At 49.4% G+C, this 16,314-nt stretch overlaps 1 protein-coding gene across 4 annotated transcripts in view; it reads left to right on the forward strand.

Moving 5' to 3' along the window:
• SLC4A11 (solute carrier family 4 member 11) overlaps window positions 1-16,314 on the forward strand; it is a 252,074-nt gene that overhangs the window by 71,728 nt on the left and 164,032 nt on the right. Inside the window, exon 1 of one of the 4 annotated variants that reach the window (XM_083458674.1) lies at window positions 5,284-5,608. The exons of the other annotated variants lie outside the window; for them this stretch is intronic. Within the exon in view, the coding sequence (XP_083314800.1) occupies window positions 5,569-5,608 (40 nt within the window). The 5' untranslated portion in view covers window positions 5,284-5,568. Of the gene's footprint in view, window positions 1-5,283; window positions 5,609-16,314 lie in introns of those variants that run through there. 4 annotated transcript variants of the gene reach the window in all.

Below are 16,314 nucleotides of genomic sequence, written 5' to 3' on the forward strand. Positions count from 1 at the left end.
GCTAGGGGAGAGACTGCAATCTGCATGTTAAGGGGTGTGTGTGTGGGACAGGGACTGCAGGCGGCTTGCTCCAGGCCCTCTGAGAAGAATGCGGCTGTTGGCACGTCACCAAGGATGCTCTCTGGCTATGTGAGCAGAAACAGGCCTCTGCACAAAGCCGGAAAGGGGCAGCGGTCTGTAAAAAAATCCGATGCTTCCATGCACAAATAGTTTGCAATGCAGGCATGGGTGTTTTGTGGCCAGCTGTCCATGGAGGCACCAGAGTGGTGCATGCTCTGGTTACCTCCCGCTTGGACTACTGCAATGTGCTCTACATGGGGCTACCTTTGAAGGTGACCTGGAAACTACAACCAATCCAGAATGAGGCAGCTAGACTGGTGACTGAGAGCGGCCACCGAGACCATATAACACCGGTCTTGAAAGACCTACATTGGCTCCCAATATGTTTCCAAGCACAATTGAAAGTGTTGGTGCTGACCTTTAAAGCCCTAAACGGCCTCAGCCCAGTATATCTGAAGGAGCGTCTCCACCCCCATCGTTCTACCCGGACGCTGAGGTCCAACACCGAGGGCCTTCTGCCGGTTCCCTCATTGCGAGAAGCAAAGCTACAGGGAACCAGGCAGAGGGCCTTCTCGGTAGTGGCACCCTCCCTGTGGAACGCCCTCCCACCAGATGTCAAAGAGGAAAACAACTACCAGACTTTTAGAAGACATCTGAAGGCAGCCCTGTATAGGGAAGCTTCTAATGTTTGATGTATTACAGTATTTTAATATTTTTTTGGGAAGCTGCCCAGAGTGCCTGGGGAAACCCAGCCAGATGGGCGGGGTATAAATAATAAATTATTATTATTATTATTATTATTATTATTATTATTATTATTATTATTATAGCGGTACAGCTGTCACATTTGGGGGTTGGCATTCGTCTCTTTCGGGAGATAACGGAGGAGTGCGCCTTTGGGGGTGAGGTCAAGCTGTTGGCAGACTGCAGCACCTGCTGCGGCTGGAGAGACCGATACAGGAGAGACATGTTTCATTGCAGTCGGGGCAAAGGAAGGCGTTCGGTTGTGCGGATGCACCAGGGCGTTCCTTCTCCCAGCGGTCCTTCCTCCTCTGGTCCTAGAAATGGGCCGTATAAAGGGCAAAACGAGAAGGGCCCGAGCTCAGGGGGAGCACATCTCTTTGCACGCAGAAGCTCCTGGGTCCAACGGTTTAGGAATGTCTCCAGCCTCATGCCCTGGAGAGCTGCTGCCGGCCAGTGTAGCCAATACAGTGGTACGTCGGGTTAAGTACTTAATTCGTTCTGGAGGTCCATTCTTAACCTGAAAGTGTTCTTAACCTGAAGCACCACTTTAGCTAAAGGGCCCTCCTGCTGCCACGCTGCCAAAGCACGATTTCTGTTCTCATCCTGAAGCAAAGTTCTTAACCCGAGGTACTATTTCTGGGTTAGCGGAGTCTGTAACCTGAAGCGTATGTAACCCGAGGTACCACTGTACTGTGGAATAGTGGTCTGACTTGAGCATAAGGCAGTGTCCTGTCTAAAGGATCACAGAGAAAAAAGCCTTCAATGTTTACGGGTCCTGGTCATAGCTGGCAACGTTTCCTTTTTTTAAAGGGAAATTCCCTTATTCCGAATAGGATTCCTCACAAGAAAAGGGAAAAGTTGACAGCTATGGTCCTGGCGGCTGCATACCGCTTCGAGTTTCCTAGTAATGCCTGCAGATGTTGAGGATTGAACTTGGGACCTTTTGATTTATTATTTGTACCCTTCTCATCTGGCTGGGCTTCCCCTGCCACTCTGGGCGGCTTCCAACAAAATATTTAAATACAGTAATGCATCAAACAATAAAAGCTTCTCTAAACAGGGCTGCCTTCAGATGTCTTCTAAAGGTCTGGTAGTTGTTGTTCTCTTTGACATCTGATGGGAGGGCGTTCCACAGGGCGGGTGCCACTACAGTGGTACCTCAGGTTACATACACTTCAGGTTACAGACTTCGCTAACCCAGAAATAGTACCTTGGGTTAAGAACTTTGCTTCAGGATGAGAACAGAAATCGTGCTCCGGCGGCATGGCGGCAGCGGGAGGCCCCATTAGCTAAAGTGGTGCTTCAGGTTAAGAACAGGTTTCAGGTTAAGAGTGGACCTCCGGAACGAATTAAGTACTTAACCCGAGGTACCACTGTACTGAGAAGGCCCTTTGCCTGGTTCCCTGTAACTTGGCTTCTCGCAGTGAGGGAACTGCCAGAAGGCCCTCGGCGCTGGACCTCAGTGTCCGGGCAGAACGATGGGGGTGGAGCCACTTCTTATACATTTTAGCAAGTCTAAAAGGTAAAGGGACCCCTGACAGTTAAGTCCAGTTGCAAACGACTCTGGGGTTGCAGTGCTCATCTTGCTTTACAGGCCGAGGGAGCCGGTGTTTGTCCACAGACAGTTTTTCCGGGTCATGTGGCCAGCAGGACTAAGTTGCTTCTGGCGAACCAGAGCAGCGCACGGAAACACTGTTTACCTTCCCGCCGGAGCCAGATTAGCTCAGTTGGTTAGAGCAGGGTGATAACGACAAGGTCTGGGTTCAATAGCCATACAGGCCACCTGCATATTCTTGCATATTCCTACATGATCCTCTGGCTTCCTTGCATCTTTACGGTTTAAGGAAACCTGCCTGTCTTTTTCCCACCTGGTTGGCCACTGTGGGAACAGGGCGCTGGACCGTTGATCCTGCAAGGGGCTTCGGATATTCTTTAGACAGGGCACCTCTTCTTTGCACAGTCCCACTGTTTGTTTGTGTCTTGCTTTTCTACTTGGCTCTGCACTGGCAAATGTATCGGTCAGTTTGTACCACCTCTCAGATGCCTTTCCCCCCTCACACTGGTGGACCTGGTGCTTAGCTCCCCAACATACATGCCAACCTCCCCCCCCCCCAATTGAAGAGCTGCTGTTGCACTTGGGTCCATCCTGTGGGCATCCCATAATGCGCGCCTGGTTGGCCACCATGAGAACAAGATGCTGGGCTAGATGGGCTGCCGACCTAATCCTGCATGTTTCTTAGAATCATCGAATTGTAGAGTCGGAAGGGACCACCAGTCATCTAGACCCACCTCCTGCAAAGGCAGGAATCTTTTGCCCAACGTGGGGCTCGAACCCAAACCCCTGAAATTACGAGTCTCATCATGCTCTGCTGACTGAGCTATCCAGGTAAGACTTCACATCCCTAATCCACAAAAGCTTTTCCCGCAATACAGTATATTTGATAGTCCTTATAAAGTACCGCAAGACTTGTTTGGGCTGCGGTCACTGGACTCGCCTGCAGCGATGGCTGCTGCCCGTTGGGACTGGAAAGGGGGAAGGACCACAGCAGGCGGAGCCAGCGTGAATGAGAGGCGGAGCCACAGCTCAATGAGAGGCGGAGCCAACTAATGCTAGTTAATACCCCATATCCCCCTGCTCTTTGGCAAGGGGCACCACTCTCCCACTCACACAAGGCAGTTCCATATCTAGAGGGAAGTAAGGAACCCAAGAGTCCCACAGGCGGAATCAGTTCTTCAAAGCCAACACAGAGGAGGAGGTTGATTCCAACCGGCAGCGCCACCCCCTGGACTGGTTGTAAGTAAGTACCAAAGCAAGGCAGGTACAGACAGGTGAGCTGAGGTTTGTTGGGCAGCTGGTTGCCCTGATAAGTTTACAAGCACCCTACTGGTTGCAGTGGCGAACTCTGATCTCTGCAATCTGAATGTGCATTTTGGGAAGCTGTGTCACTTACTTGGGGAAGTCAAAAGCTGCTAAAAAAAATCACCCCAATTCCTTCCTTCCTTTTTTCTTTTCCTTTCCTTCCTTCCTGTTGCAGAGTTTCTTTTAAGAGCAGTTGAGAGTCTGAACTGGAGAGGGTTTTGGAGGAGTTTCCAGGTCTGTTGTCTTCTTAGGACATAGCTTGGGATCTGCTGGGCGCTGGGCTTTCTTGCAAAGAGTGCTGGGTGGGTTGGATTTTGGTATCTATCATCTGTCTATCATCTATCTATCTATTTCATTTGCATCCCACCCTTGCTCCTTGTGGAGCCCAGGGTGGTAAACAGAGTAAGCTCATAAAACTCTTAACCTTGGGGTCATGAATTCAACCCCATAGATCCCTGCATTGCAGGGGGTTGGACTAGATGACTCCGGTGGTTCCTTCCAACTCTACAAATCTGTGAACTCCCAGCAGCCAGCAAGGCCAATCAGGGATAAGAGGGTGAGAGCTGTAATCTGCAAGCCTTTGGAGGGCTGTGGGGTCCCTTTTCCCTCTGTAAGGCAGCGAAGATCCTGTTGGTGGAGCGCAGTGGCTTCTCTCCCTCCCTCCTAATAATACTGAAATCCAAAGACAACCAACAGAAGCTGAATGTTGTGCTTTCCCACTCATTGCATAGTTAAATTCTGAAACTCACACCTGTTTTTCTTGGTGTTTTTGTAAAAAAAAAATAGCTCAGCAACAACTTTGGGGTTTGTAAAAAAAAAAAAAGCCCAACAATTTCGGGGTGTTCTGGCAACTCCAAAACCACTTTGAGGTTTCCACACTTAAGCGGCATAAACAACAGGTGAATAATAAGGGAAAATAAGCGTGCTCCCCAGAGATCCGAATTCCAAAGGGAAGCTGGGAAGCTGAAACAACCGAGATACGCAGGGCTTCTCCCTCCTTATTCGTGCAAAACGAATTATTATTATTAAATTAATTTGTGTACCACCCGTCCCCCGTAGGCATAGGAGCCAACTCCTAGGGGCCGAGGTCCTTTCGCCCCCCAAAAAATATTTGAGGGAGTGGGTCCCCTCAGAGTTGATAGGCATTACAAATAGTGTTTGTGCGTGATCTTATGATCGATTATGTTGGGTGGGGCTTACACGGCCCCCTCTATGGGTGTAGCTAGGATTTATGATGGAGGGGGCAGGCTTTATGGTAGGGGGAGCAGAACCTCAGCTACAATATTTTTATTGATTTCTGTTGATTTGGGGGGCATCTGCCTCCAGTGCCCCCCTTGGCTACGCCCTTGGCCCCCTCCCCAACATTTTATACAAGTCGGCACTCTGCCCGTGGATCTCAGATCAGTTCAAGGCGACTCTGTATCCCCCTCCCCATCCTGGGGCGCAGCGTTCGTGCGCAAAGAGGCGCTGGGTCCTGCTCGACGGCTGCTGCGCGCAATTGCGCCTCCTTTTGGAAAGCGCCCCTAGGGGGCCCGAGCGCGCCAGGGGCGAGGCGCCCCAGGGTGCGGGCGCAGCGGGAGGTCGCCGGGGCCTCTCCTCCCTCCGCCTCCCACGCCTCCTTGGGGAGAGCCTCGCCGCGGGAAGCGCGCTAGGACCGGCGCGGGAGGGAGGGAGGTGTGTCCCTCGGCGCGGCTGCCGCCGCCGCTTCTGCTGCGCCTCCGCCGCCGCCTCCTCCTGCTCCTCCTCGGCCGTCCCTTCCCCTTTCCACCCTCCGCCACCCGGGCCGATGCGCGGGCGCTTTCAGTTCGGGCTGCTCTGCTCCTTCCGACGGCGGCGGCGAGGCGGCAGGCGTGGCGCGCCTCGGCGATGGTGTGAAGCGCAGCCCCGGAGCGGCGGCGGCGGCGATGGCAACGGCGAGGCGCGTCTTCCACCTCCAGCCATGCGGTGAGCGTCTGCTTTTGCCGGGGCGGGCGGAGGCGGAGGCAGGAAGGAGCTCGGGCAGCCGCAGCAGCCGGCGAAGGTGCCCCTCGCCCGGCGGGGTCACGGGCCAGCTGTTGCAGCTCGCTTGCAAAGTTGCAGCTCCTCCCCGGAGCGCCTTTTGCAACTGCGCGCTCCGTCCGGTTTCTGGGGGCAAACACTCCCAGCTCTTCATAAAAAAAGAGGGCTGACGGTTCCCCCCGCTTCCGCAACTTTGGGAAGACTTCCTCACCCCCTGAAAAGCCCACAAAACCGTCTCCCTCCAGTTTGGCTTTTGCACGGCTTGCTGTCGTGCTCTGCAAAGTTTTTTGCAAACCAGCGAAAGAGCCGAGCTCGCTTTGCGCACGCAGAAGGGGAAGCAAAAGGGAAACGGCCCTTTTTTGACAGGAGGATGGAGGGGAATTTAAACAAAAGGGAGGGCAGGTTTCGCTGCGCGTAAACAACTCCGAGCAAGAAGGCAGATCCTATACTGGCCCGTGTCAAGGTGTGTTTTTTTTGCGGCTTGGGGAAGGGGCACATACAATAATAATAATAATAAATTTTATTTATATCCCGCCCTCCCCAGCCGAAGCCGGGCTCAGGGCGGCTAACAACAATAAAACAGTATAAAAGTATAACATAAACAACACTCTAAAATCATTCATTGTAAAATTAATTAAAGGGTTTGGGGGCGCTTCTTCTTGGCCAGCCGCAACTCCCCAAAGATCTGCAGAGCGAGCAGCGAGCTCTCCTTTTTGCTCCTAGCTTAAGGGAACAAGAGGTTTGAAGCCTTTGTCAAATACTGGGTTTTCAAGCTATTGTTAGTGAAAAGGGTGTGCTGTTTTGGCAACATCCAGCGGTATTTTCTGTACTTGACTATTTGAAGACAAAACAAAACAAAACATAATGGGCTTTAGTTGCTGCAATTGCTCTTGTTGAAATAAGGTAGTTGATGGTCCTCGAGTTATTTGCAAGCGAAACAGAGGCAGTGGATGTTGTGCAATTCAGTTTGTTTTTGGTTTTTAAAGCGGTTATCAGCACTTCCTTGAGTCTTTTGTTTTGTTTGTTTTTTGAGGTTGCTGGGCTTCCCCCCTTCTCTTCTCTCCTCCCTCGCCTCCCTTTCCTTAGAAGCAAAGTGACTCCGGTATAATCTTGTGGGGGGAACTTCTCCAGCGTTAGACCATTGGAGTGAACGGGGCGATTCTTATCCCTACTTTTGCAGGACGCACAAATCTCATTCATTCCCTTTTCTGGCTTTCTGGTTACTTTGCTCCTCAGCAAAAAGAGCTGTAGGTGGCAGAGCAGTTCAGCTCATTGGGGACTCACAAATCTTGACCGCTGCAAGCATTTCCTGTAAGGTGTCCAGTCCCGGGATGTGTGTGGCTGACCAATATATGAGTTGCAAAAGGTGCCATTAACTCTGCGAGGCCCTTTCCAAACAATTGCACCTGTTCTCTTTTTATAGCTATATTCTTTGTCTCTTGTTACTAGAATTACCTGTCCTGGGGTAGCCACAACATCGGAACCCAAGTGGACTTCTGGGATTATCCAGCTGAGTATAAAGACAAGTGCTTGTGTTGATGATGGTCAACACTAATTATCTGATAGCCTTTGATGTTTGCAGCTTCTCGTGCCTCATGTGAAACTGTCAGCTTCTCCAGATTGTTGTATTCTGCAGCTGCTAAACCAGATGAGGGTTTGAGCCAATGAGTCTCAAAGCCTTTCTGAGTTAGGGATTTCCCCCGCATGTGAAGACAGGCTCCGTTGGTGTGAGTGGATGAGAACAGGTAGTGGGTCCAATGGTCAAGAAGGCGGTTTTTGTACTTGCTGTAGTAGAGGGAAGTGAGGGGCAGGTGGGGCTCGTACACCTGGGAAGGAAGCCCTTCTAGGAGAAGGAAAGCTCTGGTCCTAAACCTCCGCTGTCTTGTGGGATAGCTTCGGGAGACGAAAAGGCTAATGCAGAGCTTTCCAAACTTTTCACGTTGGTGACACACTTTTTAGACCTGCATCATTTTGCGACACAGTGGGGAGCGTCCGTGCGACACACCTAGACACTGCCGCTGACGCACTAATGTGTCTTGAGACACAGTTTGGAATGCTCTGAGCTAGGAAGTACAGAGGTGCCTTGGTTCTGGAACGGCTTAGTTGTTGAACAAATCGGCTCCCGAACGGCGCAAACCCAGAAGTAAGTGTTCCGGTTTGCGAATGTTTTTCGGAAGCCAAACATCTGACGTGGCTTCCACTTAGCAAGCTCCTGCAGCCAATCAGAAGGCATGCCTTGGTTTTCGAACGGTTTTGGGAGTTGAACAGACTCCCAGAACATATTAAGTTCGAGAACCACGGTACCACTGTGAACCCTACACAAATCCAGAGCGAGGTCCCTAAGACAGTTAGATGGCGCCTTGTACTCCTCCTTCTGGCAACTGCTGCAGCTAAGTTGGTACATCTTGCTCTGCTTTCCTTTGTACCACAGCAGTGAGGCCGAGGGGGGGGGGGTCTTGTCACCTGGGCAGCCGAGGACCTCCAGTCACACTCCATACATTGCAGGGGGTTGGACTATTACTATTATTTATTAACTTTGTATACCGCCCTATACAACGTTCAGATTTTGGGGCATTGAATTACAAGAGGATCTGTCCTGGAGTGTCAACACAAGGGGGCTTGTGAAGAAGGCGCAGCAGAGACTGTACTTTTTGAGAATACTAAGGAAAAACCATCTTCCGCAGAAACTGCTGCTTGCCTTCTATCACTGTGCCATTGAGAGCGTGCTCACTTATGGCTTATGTGTGCGGTACGGAAGCTGTACTACCCAGGACAGGATGGGGTTGTGCAGGGAGGGTTGTTAAGGCAGCAGAGAGCATTGTTGGCTGCCCACTCTCCACCTTAGAGCAGATTTATGCCACAAGGTGCCATAGGAAGGCACTGGACATAGTAAAAGATCCATCGCATCCTGGTCACTGTCTCTTCGAGCTCTTGCCGTCGGGACGGAGATACAGGACGATGAAGACAAGAACGAGCCGTCTTCAGAACAGCTTCTTCTCCAGAGTGATCTCGGCCCTTTATGGGAAGCCTGGACTTTGAAAGTCATCTAATCTCCCTTGCTGTATTATACTGTATTGTTTAATTAGTGTTTTTATGGAGCAGTCAAGTAATCTCGTTGTCCCCGAAGGGGGCAAAGACAATAAAGATATTCTTATTCTTATTCTTATTCACCTGAAGGGCAAGCCAGTGTGGCATAATGGTTATCGTGTGTTGGACTAGGACCTGGGAGACCAGGGTTCGAATCCCCGCATGAAGCACACTGGGTGACGTTGGGGTGGTTGCCTTCTCTTAGCCTACTCCGCCTCGCAGGGCTGTTGTGAAGATGAAATGGGGGAGGAAGAGAGCCACGTACGCCACCTTGAGCTCCTTGGAAGAAAAAGATGGTATACAGATGTAATAAATGAATAATAAATAAAAAAATAAAATGAGGCTACAAAATACACAATGACGCAAAAACATAGCAATAATCCACTCCCATAAACACATTTTAAAAGCCATAGAATGTTAGTCAGCTGAATAATAATAATAATAATAATAATAATAATAATTTATTATTTATACACCGCTATCTGGCTGGGTTTCCCCAGCCACTCTGGGCGGCTTACAACAGATTATTAAACGACAATAATCTATTAAACGTTAAATGCTTCCCTAAACAGCGCTGCCTTCAGATGTCTTCTAAAAGTCTGGTAGTTGTTTTCCTCTTTGACATCTGGTGGGAGGGCGATCCACAGGGCGGGCGCCACTACCGAGAAGGCCCTCTGCCTGGTTCCCTGTAGCTTTGCTTCTCGCAATGAGGGAACCGCCAGAAGGCCCTCGGTGCTGCACCTCAGTGTCCGGGTAGAACGATGGGGGTGGAGACGCTCCTTGAGGTCTACTGGGCTGAGGCCGTTTAGGGCTTTAAAGGTCAGCACCAACACTTTGAATTGTGCTCGGAAACGTACTGGCTTGGAATGCCTGGCAGAAGAGAAGCATTCGTGCTTGGCACCTTAATATATGTAATGAAGGTGCCTGGAGAGCCTTCTTGGGGAGAGCGTTCCACAAACAGGGAGCCACCGCAGAAAAGGCCCTTTCTCATGTTTCCACCCTCTGGAGACTAGGTGAACCTCGTGGTCTCTTCCAGCTCTACAATTCTGTGATTCTATAAAAAAGAGGGGAGCTGGCTTCTTGAACATTTGGAGCTGTCCTTATGTTGGGGAAAGGGGGGCTTTTTCGTTCAGGGTAGCTGAGTGCTGCATACTTTAACTGGCAGCGCATCTCCAGAGTCCCTGGCTTTTGTTATTCGGCTACCTGGGACCCCTTTTCTTCTGGAGCTACACAAAAGTGATGAACCTGCAAGCCTTACGCATGTAAGGTCTGTGTACTGCCGCTTGGCTGTGTCAAACCGCGATCAAATAGGGAATGGCAGCTCCAGACCTTGGGAGCAATAGAAATTAGGAATGGAAGAGAGAGAGAAAGAGAGAACTTCTTAGTAACGGAGGAAGGAGGGGAGAACTTTGAAAGTAAGGGCTGCTATGGCAGCATGCTGGCGTCAGCTCTTAAAGAGAGGAATGTAACGGGCAGAAATGCAGAGTTCTTGCAAAATCCACTTCCATGCTTCTGGAGGTGGGATGGATGGATGGAAGGAAGGAAATGGGGATTGTGTCCTGGCCCAGTTCCCATGAAATTGTTCTCCTTGGCCATAGCACCCCAGGTATAGGGCAGTGGGTGATGCGGGTGGCACTGTGGGTTAAACCACAGAGCCTAGGACTTGCCGATCAGAAGGTTGGTGGTTCAAATCCCCGCAACGGGGTGAGCTCCCGTTGCTCGGTCCCTGCTCCTGCCAACCTAGCAGTTCAAAAGCACGTCAAAGTGCAAGTAGATAAATAGGTACAGCTCTGGCAGGAAGGTATACGGCGTTTCTGTGCGCTGCTCTGGTTCGCCAGAAGCAGCTTAGTCCTGCTGGCCACATGACCCAGAAGCTGTACGCCGGCTCCCTTGGCCAGTAAAGCAAGATGAGCACCTCAACCCCAGAGTTGGCCACGACTGGACCTAATGGCCAGGGGTCCCTTTACCTTTATAGGGCAGTATATAAATTTAAGTTATAATAATAATGATATTCCCAATCCGGCATTGCCGTGCTCCTTCTAGAACACTGCGAACCGGAGCTTCTCACCTTCTCCAGGTAAGAGGAAGGCGGTGCCCCAGGTGTGATGCTCAAGAGATCTGGAACAAGCACAATCTTCATTTGCACTGTCCTGGGATTGTCATTTGCCTTAAAACGATTCCAAATGTTGTTTTTTGAACTGTTGTGACCCGCCCTGGGACCTTAGGGCAGAGGGCAGGCAAAATAAAAAAACAACAAAGGCCGGGACATCAGGATGGGTTGGTTTGACACCGAAATTACGATGCACGTTACTATTTAGCAAATACATCCCACTGGTGTTGAGGGTTGAGGCTGCAGCGATGATGAGTCACAGCGGAGGTTGAAAAGTGTTGCAATTAGGGAGATCCACAATCACTAGTTGGGATGGTGGCGGCATTTGTGGTCGGCCAATTATATCGAGAGGGAAAAGGGGAGTTATCTCTTCAAAACCAATGAATAATATTTCGTCAAACGGAATGGCAGGTGGAAGCTGAGAAAGATCTAGAATGCTCTCTGGGATTTCTCCCTTGGTTTCTGATAGAAAGGTTTGGGTATGAGGCAGGGCTTTAAACGAGGGCTCGGATTTGTGTTTGCACAATAAACTGTGGTTTCTTGTTGTTGTTTAGTCGTGTCCGACTCTTCGTGACCCTCTGGACCAGAGCACACCAGGCACTCCTGTCTTCCACTGCCTCCCACAGTTTGGTCAAACTCATGCTGGTAGCTTCGAGAACACTGTCCCACCATCTCATCCTCTGTCGTCCCCTTCTCCTTGTGCCCTCCATCTTTCCCAACAACAGGGTCTTCTCCAGGGAGTCTTCTCTTCTCATGAGGTGGCCAAAGTCTTGGAGCCTCAGCTTCAGGATCTGTCCTTCCAGTGAGCACTCAGGGCTGATCTCCTTCAGAATGGAGAGGTTGGATCTTCTTGCAGTCCATGGGACTCTCAAGAGTCTCCTCCAGCACCATAATTCAAAAGCATCCATTCTTCGGCGATTGGCGAGTAGCCCACTGGTGGTATACGCTGCTCAGTCGCTCCGGCTTAGCTCTTCTCCTAGAGAGAGCAAGATGAACAAATCGGACCAGCAGCAAACCATGGTTTATGTTTAGGAGCAGCCAGCCACTACCAAGTATTTAACCATAACTGGAAGCCAAGGTTAGTTGTGGATTCTGAGTTTGTTCTTTCTGCTTGCATTAGAGGAGGAGGAATGCAAGAGTGCTTGGGCAGTGTCAGTTCTCTGCTTTTTCACAGTAAACCATGACAAGCCAGAAACCATCGCTTTTCGTAATGCATGAATGCAGCCTTTATTTTGCAATGTTTTTGAGAGCTGGCTACCCTAGAAAAACTAAAGCTGGCAAACCTGGTGCAGTATTTCCAAGCTGCAGAGCTGCTTTCAGCAGTTTGGTCGGCTGTCTGTACCTGCACTCGAGAGGAGTTTTAATTGTTGGGCCCCGACAATCCCGTAGTCTCTCTGGCAGTGTTCTGGTCTCTTGAAGGCCAAGCAACTTGCCTAGATCCGTGGTACAAAATGAATAAATCTCATACCTGTCCACGCTTCAGGGAATATATTTTCTAACATGCACAGGACGTACTGTTCTGTGCTGATGGAGAGCTGTAAATATCCAGTTTTACATGAGCAGTCATCACTTCCTAAAGTGAAGCCTCTTGCTTGTAGGCGTCACTCCAAAATCACAGCGCGTAGGATACATTAAGCAGCTCATATGGATGGAGTTTGGTTGACAGTAGGGCTGTAAGGCCTTGACCTTCCGCTTCTCTTCCCTCCTCCCTTGTAGAACTTGTAATTATGTACAGGAATGATAATTTGGGGAAGGGCCATAGCTCAGTCATAGAATCGTAGAATTGTAGATTTGGAAGGGACCCTGAGAGTCATCTCTGCCAACCCCCTGCAATGCAGGAATCTCAACACACAGTTGGTCTCCCATCCAATTTGAAAGCATACCAGACCCTGCTTAGCTTTGCAAATGTGCCAGCAGACTGTCCTGAGCTTAGATATTCCAATTGTCAGACTCAGGTCTCATCTGTGTTGCACATTTAAAGCTGTATCATACCACTTTAAGTAGTACTGGCTTCCCCCAGAGAATCCTGGGAGGTGTAGTTTGTTACAGGTGCGGAGAGTTGTTAGCAAACCCATTTTCCCTTTGCAGAGCCACACTTCCCAGAGTTCCCAGGGAAGAGGGATTGATTGTCAAACGAAGGTCAACGGTTCGAATCCCCGCAACGGGGTGAGCTTCCGTTGCTCGGTCCCTGTTCCTGCCAACCTAGCAGTTCGAAAGCACGTCAAAGTGCAAGTAGATAAATAGGTACTGCTCTGGCAGGAAGGTATACGGCGTTTCCGTGTGCTGCTCTGGTTTTTCCAGAAGCGGCTTAGTCCTGCTGGCCACATGACCCGGAAGCTGGACGCCGGGTCCCTCGGCCAGTAAAGCGAGATGAGCGCCGCAACCCCAGAGCCGGTCACGACTGGACCTAATGGTCAGGGGTCCCTTTACCTTACCTAACATCGCTCAGCATCCTGAAAAAACTACAGTTCCCAGGATTTGGGGGGGCGCCTCTCCTGGTATGCCTCGCGGTGGACCTTAAGGTCCGCAAATGACAACATTCTGTAGGTCCCAAGTCTCAACGTGGTTAGATTGGTCTCAACTAGGGCCAGGGCCTTTTCAGTACTTGCCCCGACTTGGTGGAACGCTCTGTCACAAGAGACCAGGGCCCTGTGGGACTGGACATCTTTCCGCAGGGCCTGCAAGACAGAGCTGTTCCACCTGGCCTTTGGTTTGGACTCAGTCTGACCCTTATGTTTCCCTCCCCTTATGGTTTTGATCTGTGGGCTACTATTAAAATGAGGCTGCTTTTTAAATTGTATTTTAACCTGTATTTTAAATTGTGTTTTTTTTCTTTTCCCTATCATGTTTTTATTGTTATTTTACTAGTGTTAGCCGCCCTGAGCCCAGCTCTGGCCAGGGAGGGTGGGGTATAAATAAAATTTATTGTTATTATTATTATGACTGTTAAAAGTGTGTGTGTGTGTGTGTGCGTGCGTGCTTTCAATGTATATTGCAGATGCAACCTCAGCGAAAGGCAGTTTCCTGTCTTCCTAAGTGAATGGTTATTCATCTTTTGCAAAACATGTCTTCTTTCTGAAGGTTCTGTTCTGCTTTTATTTGTGCCCTTTCCTTCAGCGCAAACCTGCCTGGAATATGATTCTTGTTACAGATTGTCACGTACGTATAAGGAAGGAATGCATTTGTCCACACAAACACACACAAATCTACCTGTCGGGGAGTCTGGCAAATCTTTGCTTCCTTCATTTCTGCCCCTCACTCCTGACAAGATTGGGCATGCCACATTTCCACTGGTTTTTTTTGGTGCTTTTGTTTGTGGCGATCATATTTGTGGATTGGTAGTTGTCAATAATTAAAAAATGCATTGCCTTGGACTTTCTGGGCGGCCAGATTTACCGGATATGTGGGCCTTTAAGATGCCATTAGAGCCTATCTCCTGTTCTGAAGCCATCTATGGCTTTGCAAGGCGTAGAAATGACAGAAATAAACCCCTAGAGCCCAGGCAATCTGCTTGATGTACGATCTTATGCAAGGTTCCCAACTGACACTTCGTTTGAGGACAGTTTGCATAATTAACTGTTGGGTAACATGCCTGACCCCCATCGCATGCCAGTAAACACATTATCCGACTTGTGTTTTGATTTTGTGCCTCAACGTCTCATTCTTCATTCTTGTCACTTGCAAAAATGATGTGTGAGGCTGTTCCTTACATCCATATGCCCGGAGGGCAAGGGATCTGCGGCTTCAGATGTTTCTGTGCCACAGGGACAGATCTATACATGCCTGGTTTCTTTTCCTGGTTTCCGTTCAAAATTGCAAAACAAAAGTTGCAAATGCTTGAAATCTCCCTGTTGGGCTGTCCAATAAGTCCAATAAGTTCGAGCGAAGTTAGCGCTGGCTATAGTATACGGCAAATGGCAATTTTCAAAGCAAGCCTCCTTGTCGTCCAAGGAACACCTTTTTTCTTTAAGAGGGCAATTTCCTTGTAAGGGAGTCGGTTGCAGAGGGGGAAGCAACAGCAGCCCGAGTTGTTGTTTTGCTATTGTCTGAAATAACACATCATTCCAGAGAAGTTTTCCGCCCTTTAATTAGATGGATCACAAAGGCGTGGCCCAAACATAATTTGGCTGCTTATTACACAAGCAAGGGGGGATGAATGTCTGGTTAGCTAACTTGACCTTTTTCAGAGCTTCAGTTTTCCATCTGTGAAATGGGAACAATCGGCTCCCAAATACAAGTTGCAAGAGAGCCGGTGGGTCTTCTGTTAGCTGGAGATTCTTGCATACAGTGCAAGAACAGCTGTGATTCCTGCATTTTTTGGGGGGGGGGGCGGTCTTGACTGGATAACCCTTTGAGTCCCTTCCATCTCTACAATTCTGTGATTCCACAAATGCCTCGACTGACAATATGAGGAAGTGCCTTAGTTTCAGATCCTGATCACTTTCGTTTCTGCAGAAGAAACTGGTGTAGCTCTATCTTAGCCTTTTCTGACTTGGTACCAGCATTAGAAACTCAGATATATAAGCTAATTGCCAATTGGCACCTTAAACCTTGTTGTTTAGTTGTTTAGTCGTGTCCGACTCTTCGTGACCCCCTGGACCAGAGCACGCCAGGCACTCCTGTCTTCCACTGCCTCCCGCAGTTTGGTCAAACTCATGCTGGTAGCTTCAAGAACACTGTCCCACCATCTCGTCCTCCGTCATCCCCTTCTCCTTCTGACCTCAATCTTTCCCAGCATCAGGGTCTTTTCCAGGGAGTCTTCTCTTCTCATGAGGTGGCCAAAGTCTTGGAGCCTCAGCTTCAGGATCTGTCCTTCCAGTGAGCACTCAGGGCTGATCTCCTTCAGAATGGAGAGGTTTGATCTTCTTGCAGTCCATGGGACTCTCAAGAGTCTTCTTCAGCACCAACCTTAAACCTAGGTTGCCACAATGGAATGTTTAAGCACCATTTCCCCCGCAATTGAATTTATTATTATTCTTATTACTCATTTCATTTCTATACTGCTTTCTATTTTAAAGGAAAAAATCTCAACGCGGTTACAAGACATTCAAACGTCAAATAAAACAATCCAGAATGAAACAAATTCACAAGGAAAAGATTTCAGGACCTTCTCCAACTGACATTTTGCTTTCCTCATATTTTATCTACCTACTTAATTTATATAGCTGCCCCATAGCAGAAGTACTCTAGGAAGCCAGTGTGGTTTAGTGGTTTGAGAGTCGGACTAGGACCTGGGAGATCAGGGTTCAAATCCCCACTTGGCTATGACCTTGGACCAGTCACAGCCTCATAACCTACTTCACAGGGTCATTGTAGGGATTAACTGAGGTGGGGGGTGAAGCATATACTCCGTGGAGAAAAAGGTGGGATGTACATTCAATAGGTAAGGGACGCGGGTGGCGCTGTGGGTTAAACCACCGAGCCGAGGACTTGCCGATCAGAAGGTTGGCGGTTC

The sequence above is a fragment of the Podarcis liolepis genome (genome assembly GCF_965112155.1).
Source record: "Podarcis liolepis genome assembly, chromosome: 9".
Classification (NCBI taxonomy): domain Eukaryota; kingdom Metazoa; phylum Chordata; class Lepidosauria; order Squamata; family Lacertidae; genus Podarcis; species Podarcis liolepis.